This window comes from Sinocyclocheilus rhinocerous, unplaced genomic scaffold (genome assembly GCF_001515625.1).
Source record: "Sinocyclocheilus rhinocerous isolate Xijiao unplaced genomic scaffold, SAMN03320098_v1.1 scaffold897, whole genome shotgun sequence".
Lineage (NCBI taxonomy): Eukaryota > Metazoa > Chordata > Actinopteri > Cypriniformes > Cyprinidae > Sinocyclocheilus > Sinocyclocheilus rhinocerous.
In genome coordinates, this window is record NW_015649224.1 from 178,219 (window position 1) to 188,182 (window position 9,964).

At 34.7% G+C, this 9,964-nt stretch overlaps 1 protein-coding gene and 1 long non-coding RNA gene across 2 annotated transcripts in view; one reads left to right on the forward strand and one right to left on the reverse strand.

Annotated features, from left to right (window-relative positions):
- Positions 1-6,987: 6,987 nt before the first annotated feature.
- Positions 6,988-7,448, reverse strand: LOC107710317 (uncharacterized). The gene is made up of 2 exons (XR_001636587.1): positions 7,162-7,448; positions 6,988-7,068 (listed from the first exon to the last, which is right to left on the reverse strand). It is a non-coding gene; the product is annotated as an uncharacterized LOC107710317 (long non-coding RNA).
- Positions 7,449-8,634: 1,186 nt separating this feature from the next.
- The window catches only part of LOC107710333 (serine-rich adhesin for platelets-like), a 39,290-nt gene continuing 37,960 nt past the window's right edge, over positions 8,635-9,964 (forward strand). Inside the window, exon 1 of the mRNA XM_016515081.1 lies at positions 8,635-8,920. Coding sequence (XP_016370567.1) covers positions 8,748-8,920 — 173 coding nt within the window. The 5' untranslated portion in view covers positions 8,635-8,747. The remainder of the gene's footprint in view (positions 8,921-9,964) is intronic.

Consider the following 9,964-nt stretch of genomic DNA (forward strand, 5'->3'; position numbering starts at 1 on the left):
TTAATGCTTTAATGCATTTTCGCTTTTTCTTCTTCAGCTCTGACTCAAAAACCCAAGCATGATTAAAAGTCACAGTTGCACAGTAAAAAGCTGATGACACGTTAGATAATGTGCCTCACTTCTAACTAAATCAACTGTATGGCTGAGATAAAACGTCTCCGGTTACTTATGTAACCATGGTTCCCTGAGCACTGAGCACTGCGTCCTCTAGGGGTTGCTATGGGGAACGCCTAGTCGTGACCCGTGTCTGAAGCATACATTGAAAAAACACCAACAACACGTTGGCCGGCGACAGCCCATGACATCACTACCGGTGCGACTATAGTATAAATTAGGGCTGGGCAAAAAAATCGATTTTTCGATATATCGTTTTTTAAAATGTGGTCGATTCAATATCGATTCTCAAAGGCCACAAATCGATTTTTTTCAATATTTATTTCCGCAAACATTGAACATAAGATTTACGTTAATCTTATTGCTAGTCTAATCCACTAGATGTCACCCCCTTATTTGCCTTGCCCCTTGAAAGGGAACCAGAATTTCACTGTAAATATTTCATATGGTCACACGTTCCTTGTCATAGATTTCAACAAAAATTTTCACTAGAAATGTTTCACACCTAATTTGCACCAAAAAGACTACAGGTTTACTTCCAGATGACTGTGCATGGATTGTCTGCCTAACCTGTTTTGTTTACAGCAACATTAAAAGGGTGGAATGACTGACAGGCAATCAGCATAACTGACCTTTCTACTTTCTTTTTCTTTTAGGTAGTACAAGGATTTGTTTCTTTCTGTGTAATCTGATCAGCTTTGTACAACTGGACGCACTCAAATGCACAAACAAGATCAAGAATTGTTGTGCCGTAATTTATCGTCCTGGTGTATTTCAGTTTGATGCCTCACCTCTACAACTACAAATGTTTTTTTCTGTTTCTATTCTTCCTCAGCATGCAAAACAGCAAAGTACTTCAACAAGTGTGAGTGGGTACTTTCACAATCACATTTTCCTTGCCACTATGTAAAAAAAAAAAAAACTTGCACTTTATAGAACAATAAAGCACATTTGCTCAATTTAAATGTATCCCATTAACATTTGTATATTATTTTATTTATCTAAATTTATTTTATTTTTAAATTTAAATTCACTTTAATGTTTTTTTATTTTATTTCATTTATTTATTTTTATTTCAAGTATTGCAAGTGGCACTTGATCAGCAGCACCTTCTGACTGTTGCATCTCATCAAAACTAGCATAAATCTCATTCACAGTGGCCAAAACGGCTGATCCTATGAAGACTGGCTACGACTCCCAGACCAGGCATACACAAACAAAAACAAAAATTCACATATGCCCCTCCTTTTTTTCCAGAGAAAGAGTTTTACCTTGTAACAAGACTTCCACATAACAAACATTTCTGTGTATCTGTGTACGCTTTTAATACAGCTGCCTTCATCTTTAGAAATTATGATGGTAATGTTAGTAATCTGTGGTGTGACCAGGAATTTTTAATAAATGGACCATGAAACAATAAGCATGCCTGCATGACATTTATTTTATCTTTATTTTTTTAAAGGTCTGGACATCCCCTGGCATGTCAAATGGGCAACATCGGTTGCAAACAGTTGATTAGTCATCAACTAGTTCAAATGTTCATACACTCCTTTTGCCAATCAAATTCTCGTGACTAACTGGCACAACAGTCATGTCATGTTTCTCAACTGGCCGTGTCATTTACTATTTAGAATTGATTTTTTAATGGACCTTGACGAAAACATGGGCTTTTCTGACTGAAGTCTGAGTGACACAACAGTAAAATAGGAAGCAGCATGCTCTTTTCTCATATGAACAGGGCAAGAAAAAAATAGTAACTGATTGCAAGTATGACAGTACCAATCAAGCCATTTTCAATTTCCATTTCTGTTTCGGGGCATCATGCACCTGTTTTTTGAGGGGTGCCAGTGGTAGTCCTGGCTCACGTCATGTCCTAGATACAGGATAGTTTTACCTACTATGTGCTAAAATGTTTTAGAAAATAGAAATGTATGTATGTATTTATTTATTTATTTAAATTATATCATTTAAAAAAATAACTTGTTTTGTTTTTTGTTTTTGTAATTGAGTTTAACAGCCAGTGATCACAATGCACTTTGTTGAATGGAAAAGAGCAGGGCATTTTCCATCATATCTCAAAGTCATGAGAGTTTCAAGTGACAGAAGCATGAGCAGATGATGATGGAGTGAACTATAGCATATGATCTACTGAAAAACACGACTCATATTTAAACACATCAAGTGTTTATTTCTACTTTTAGCATTTTAGACAGACTTACAATACTTATCAAGTGAGTGCCGTAGAGGAAAAGTGTCCATCTGAAATAATACATTTAGACTCAAAGCAGCGCCTCTTGTGGCAAATCAAAGTTAATTTAGAGCAACTTCCTTCCTTGATATTACAATCTTTATCAAACTCGTTCAACTTTGACTTGGCATGAGAGCGTTGCTTTGATTTCACCTCAGTCTGAATGTATAGGTTATTATGATGCTTCTAGTCAGAGCAATACCTAATTCGGGTGGACTTGCAGTTATTATCATTTAACTAGTTAATTTTTCAACATTATTGTTGTTTAAATGTTCTTCTTTTGTGGTTCAGATCGATAGGCGTTATTCTACAAACAAGCCCTGTCAGTAGCCTACTATAGAATTTATTTCAGAATTTATTTTCAGTTTTGGGGGTATTTTTTTATGTTTTAAATAGGGCTGTCAAGTGATTATTTAAAAAAAATCTAATTAATTACTTAATGTACCAATTAATCAAATTAATCTCAAATTAATGAGATTAATTAATTAACATTCACATCATGTGTCGATTAAAGATAAAGTTATTATTAAAGATAATAGTTATCATTGTGTTCATTTAGAAAAAAAAAACACTGAATAGACATTACAGAAAAGTAGCTGAAATATAAGTAGCTTTAGATAGAAATATTTTAATTCAACATACAAAAATACAAATAAATAGTGAATTATTATTATTATTATAATTATTTTTTTAATGATAGCCTACTCTATATACAACTAAAAGCGCCAGTAGGTGGTGGCAAATACCTGTCTTAAGTCAGTGAGTCATTCAATCAATCGATTCGTTCAAACAGCTGATTCATTCAGAAACGAAGCAAGTGGCCGCCTTTATGAATGGTTCACTTCATTGATTCACTCGATTCGTTTAAAAACGTGGATTCATTAATGAAACACCGCTCTGTGTTGATCAAAGATGCACAACAGTTCTCCTAGGGCTTTATTTTCATTGGTGAAATTACTGACAATGTGTCTAAAATGTAATTATTCACACCTTTACCTTATCTTCATTTTTACGCAAAAACTGTTATGTAACCTATTTTTGTATTTCTACCAGCCAATGATGATTCTGAAAGAAAACACGCAGTGTTTGTTATAGTAACACATGCAGCTTTCACGCGCATCTGATGGACAGAACCGCACGCTTATTTCAGCCAGCGGTGCTGTAAATGTTATGGTTATTTTAGCAAATAGTTTGCTCCATAAATTCAGTTCAACAGCATTAAGTTGAAGAGGGTACACTTTATCACTCGACTGAATCTACACATGCATTTTAGGTGTTCTTGCTCCGTCCAAGCAATAAATGCACGTCTTTGAATGAGCCTATTCTTCAACCGCTCAGGTACTGTCAATACGCCCCATTTCAGGGGCTGCCAAAATGATATTTTAAAATCAGCCAGGTCTATAGAAATGCATATTAATATTTACAAGTAAATCTCCATATTATGCGTATTCATATTTACAAGTAAATCTCCATATTACGCGTAGGCTAGCCGTCTTTCTATCTGACCCCCCCTACATCTAGTTTTGACGTCCATCAGGGGGGGTCAAGCCTTCTTTAGGGGGACCAGACCCCCCCACACACACACCGTAATTCGCACCCTGCATACAGTATGCAACGATAAATGTTTCAAACGGCATTGAACTTCACATGACCTCATTAGTCGCATGTTGGATTCAAAATAACCTTACATTTTAGCCTTATTTCTTTTGTACAAATGTCTATTCTGCAATCTGATCAAATATTATCTGTCACTATTCAACGCTTAAGATTGATTCAAATTTGTTTTTATAAAAAACAATAATACTACAAAAAAAAAATATATATATATATATATATATTTATATTAAGTGGTTACCTCTTCAATTGTGCGTATGGGCATACTAAAAAAAATATTGTTCAGTGGCGCCATCTACTGACCAATAAATGTAATTACTTCTTGTGGGAAAAGAAGCACAGGTACCAGTAATAGGTGCGGTTATATTTGTTTGAATAATTAGGCCTATTTCTGTTATATTTTCAAATATGGCCACAACACACTTGTTTTTCAAAGTGTTGCTTAGAAAGGCACTGCTGCTGTACACGTTTGAGTCATAGACTACATAGAACTATAGCAGACACTAGTAACAAACGTTTTGATAGTTGTCCAAAAGAATAAAACTAAAGAAAGATTTTACAGTAGCGTAAATAGTAGTACTGAGGGACAGTAGCTGAATAGTCAAGGTCAAGGTCACATTTATTTATAGAGCACGTTTCTAATAGGCCTACAGCTAGTGTATCCCAAAGTTCTGTACAAGAAAAGTAACAACAAAATAACTTGAATTTTGTTAAAGTGGGCCAATTTTTGTAAAACTTATCATTTAGATACCTAGATGTTTTTTTTTTATTATTTATTTATTTCCTTTTCTTATCTTTAACTTTTGTTAACTTTAAGGTCCAGTTATAATATTTCGATTTGAATACAGTTCATATAATGTGTTGTTTGCAAGGTATACCAGTAAACTTTTTGTGATCATGCACTCCAGACAAATTCATTTTCAGGTAAAGTAGGCCATCCCTGATTTATCAAAAATGATCTTTTATCTTAATTAAAACACATTATTTATTAACACATATTATTATACAAACATATTCAACAACATATTTAGGCTAACAAACCCAAAAAAAAACAAATAGAGTATGCTGAGTAAAATTCACTCAATTCATGTGTAAAATTCAAAACAACTGATAGAACATGTTGTGCTGACATTAAATTATCAGAATATTATTTAGAATATTGATGAGAATGAACTCTACAGCATATAAATAAAAATGTAACTATAACACAAGCAACAACAAATAGGCTAACAAAAATGTGTTAAGAGGAACGTTTAAAATGGCAACCATATGTAAAACTATTTTTTAAATGTATTCTTTGCATTTGATTCCCTGCAGTATCAAACAAAATAGGGCATGTCACTATAAAAATTGTTTAGATTTAGTGAGCAACCTTACATTAAAAAATGTTTTAAAGAAATGGTGTCCCTTTAATTAAAAACCATTGTTGTGCTCTGAAAGTGTAAAACAATTGAGCACAGTAGGTTACAATCAAGCTTAAACGGTCCACTTTACCTGAATTCAACCTACATAAAATATAACAAAGCTAGAATAGTATAACCAGTATTTAGTATCTCCTCTTGAATCAGACGTTACAGTGATAAAATAACTACATATTTATACAACTAACCGACATTGTACGCTAATGTTACAGATCGGTTATCTGAGCTTCACTGAAATTAACCAAATCCTCTATTTACATTATCGCCCATTCGATGTCTTTATTGCGTCTGTGTTTACCTGTCAGTCATGTAATCCATGCTGGCGATGGTAATAGGCTTTTTTTACCGAAATTTGCTCATTCGTATAGGCACTGCAACACCGACTCGATATACTTCTAGCTGACCCAGTAGGCCTATGCGTGAATTTTACACATAATGCTTTATTCAGATTTACCTTAGAGTAGGCTAGCCTATGGATTTTGAAAATCAGCTGAAAACTTTTCATGTCATAATTGTCCTTTTAGCAGGGGCGGGACCTAAGCTTGGCCACCCCACTCAAAACTGCAGTTTTGTCCCTTTTTTGACAAGAAATGCATTTATTAATACGCGGAACCGCCGTATCTCTTTATGAGCACATCAAACGGGAGACTTTTCAGACGCGTACTTCAACTTCGCCTCAGCGCCAGGCGCAAGTCAAACGAGCGCGGAAATTACGGAACATGTGTCAAATGAGCTTCAGTAGAACAACCGTGAACTGAGGTCTGATGAGATGTTGTTTTCTATATGTCAGTAAAACAAACTTTCCTCTCCTGACAGCTGTTTTACTGTGCTCATGGGGCACACTCTTCAACTTTACGCGATTATAAGGCGCACGCTCTATATCGCTTCATCATAAATAATGCCTGCAATAATCTATGAGCATACAATGTAGTTCTGTTGTCAGTTAAGTCATGAAATTACCAAAAAAGGTGATTAGTGCATTAATTTATGTATAGCATCACATTAAAGAACGTCTCTCAAATGCATGTACTAAAATATTGTACAATTCGAGATCACAATATACAATATAGGCCTACACAATAAGGCGCAAGCTGTTTTTTTTTTGTGTAATTTAATGCACAAGTAAATATGAACACAGTGTATACTAGAAAACATGCGCTATTTTTATTTTGTAAAGTACAAACGAAAATAAAACCATTTAAATGCATAAAATAACTCATTTTACATTCTTGCGTTTATGTGCTGTTGACTTCCGTCCCTTTTTTTTTTTTTTTTTTTTTTAAATATTTTTTATCTTTATGGATAGACTATATCAATAAATTATTAAGGTTACACACAGTCCCTTATAGTGTTCAAACTTATTGTCACTTTTCAGAACACAAGCTTAAGTGTCTGACTTATGAACGTCTTAATGAAACACTGATGAACTGAAGATCCTTAATGGTAAACGTGGGCTTATCTGTATAACGTTACATCCCATCTTGCCGAGTTATGACACAGCAGGTCCGGGCTGGGCGCAAGCAGGTTCGGGAACATTGACGCAGTTCGAGTTTGACTATCACTCCCTCCAGGAAATAAACGAGACCGTGGTTCTGGTTACCGATGGATTTATTTCGCTTGTCATCCTTATCTTCGCCATCTCACTCATCATCAATGAATTCCACCGTCAAACTACAGTATGACAATGTAAAAGAAACACGTTCACATAAACCTTAAAGAAGTAAATACAAATACACTCGGGAAATACAAACGTAATACACATACCTCGCTGGCTGCATATAACCAAGAGAGAATGAGTTCACTTGAAAATACCCGATTCAAACAAAAAACGAAAACATCTTCTTTACTTCTTTGCTCAAAACACGAGTAACTCTTATATTCACACACGGAGAATACCTTTTCACCAAAATGTATGTCCTTTTTCTCTGTTGCACCATAAAAAAGTGTCCGTGTGTAACGCAATTGTACTTTAGTTCCTAGTTACAAACGCTCAATATTCATGAATAGATTAAACAAATTTAACAAAACATGTTAAATAACAGAAACAACATGTATGGCAGTTATACTCCCACCAAATGACTATTTTGTCATTTCACCTCACAATTTAAATTCTTATCACTATCTGCATGTCTCATCAATGAGTATGCGATGGAGAACAAGCTTTTGGGGGTTTTGAGAGCCAGAACCAAGCTGACTAAGCAATAAACCTATAGTGAGACCCTTTATTAAAATACCTGGAGGTGAGGAATAATACACAAATTGTCATATTCACTCAGCATTACTTGATCTAATTCACAAATATCTCAAATACAATTTAGTAGAAATTAATTGTATTCAGTTGTGTTTTAGGCACTAACAGTCCAATACTTTATAGTCAATCACATTTTTATATTGAAATAATGAATATTTCTTTGCCACCCCAGACTGGTTGCTGGCCACCCCTATGAAAACATCCTGGCTCCGCCACTGATTATAGTGAAACTTAGTTAATTTTCTTCACGAACAGCACCGTTGTTGTTACATTGCTTGTGAGAAGTCATGTAGTTTTTAAGTTGCTAAACTATGGTAACGTTATTGATAAAATCGCCAGAGTAGTGCTAACAACATGAGTGCGTATGTTAACGTGTGTTATATTGAAATAATTAAGATTTCTGTGCCACCCCAGACTGGTTTCTGGCCCCTCCCTGGCCACCCAAAACATCCTGGCTCCGCCACTGCCTTTTAGTGTTTCTTTCGCAAATTCGTTCGCAAAGAGCTATAATAATAATAGCCTAATAATAATAATAATAATAATAATAATAATAAACTAATCATTTTCGTACTGTGGAGATTAGGCTACTGGTGACAATGAAATAACGTTATTGAAACGCTTAATTTATTTAGGCTGTTATTTGTTGCCAACTTGATCAGTTGATCAGAATGGAAGAAAATGTATAGCCTCAGTTTAGGATGATGATTCATTTACTCGCACATAACCTGCACAAATGGTCGCTGATCGAATTATACTAATCTGATTCAAAAGATTCGATTCACTTGGATGAGTCAGTAACCCTAACACTAAAGAAGTAGAGTCTATAGCTGTGTTTCATAAGAGAACTGCATCTTGAATTTATGGAAATCATGGGTGCGCGCAGTCGCTGAGTTCGAGCGCACCTATACAAAAACACTCGGTAGGTGGCTCACTAGCTTTGACATGCACAGCCAGAGCATCTGTTCGTGAGAGAGCGTAAGGTTTGACTGTGTAGGCTACTACTATAGAGCAGTAGGTTCTTCAACGTGCCTCGACATCGTAATAAACTTTTACTAAAGTAATTCGCGTGGATCTGCAGTGATCGTTCAGAAGTTTCGCCATGGCGAAAAAGAGTTTTTCCACCAAAAAATCTTTGAGGAGTTTGTTTTCTAAAAGTGAAGCAAATCTCAAAGAGTCCGTGGAGAAAGATGACCGCGGCAAAGGAACGCTCAAATTATTTAAATGGAAGACAAGGAAATCGGACAGTTTACAGGGGGGCCTAAAGGCTGCAAGGTAAAACCATTTCATTCTGTTTGCCGTTATACCTAATACTGAATGATCCATGCTTATTTTTTGTTCATGTAGCCTAAATGTCAGACAGTCTAAAACCAATATCTGTCATATAAGTTTAAACAATATAGAATATACAAACCACAAGCTAAATTAAATTAACTCTGTTCCAGCTGAGGGTTAGTCCATGGCTATAATATGTCCCAGACGTAGGCCTAGATATAGGCTAAAGGAAATAAGACCATGTACCAGACACTGGTCGCTTTGCTTTAAAGTAAAGTAAAATAAAATAAAATAAAAAATCACGAGAGCAATGTATGTTTGTTACTGTTATATTACTTTTTTATCTGGAGCCTATTTATCTTAATGTTCTTGAGTTAATTGGGACAACGTGTTGTCTGACAGTCACACTACATTTCTAATCCAGTAGTCTACTGTACTAGACTGAGCATTGGTAAGAATTTTTAAAATGAATATGTTAATAAATCAATTGCAACCTGTTATGTTTTATAGGTATTTAAAAACTAGCTATATTCTGTAGTCAAAGTAGCCTACAGTTTCCTCTAATTTGATTGCCCATGTAGCTTTCAGAAAATAAGCTAAAGAAAATTTATTATATTTTGTTCTATTCTGTTCTGCTGTAATTTGTATGTTTAGTATTTATTTGTATATATTGTAATATTATAGTAATAGTAATTTGTATATTATTGTATTATTTGTACAGTATATATAATATTTATAGTAGGCCTAGTAGTAGTAGGCTAGGCTATTTTATAATATATTAGGGCCTGAATGATTCTGTTAAAGTTTTGGCACCTTTAATTATTATATAATATATTATTTTAAAGGGGTCATATGATGTTGCTAAAAAAAACATTATTTTGTGTATTTGGTGTAATGAAATGTGTTTATGCGGTTTAAGGTTAAAAAAACACATTATTTTCCGACGACCATCAACAGCACAAAACATGCCTAAACAGCGCGCGCAAGCGAGAAAGAGAAAGAGAGAGAGAGAGAGAGAGACTGCCTGAATGACTGAGCGCGTCC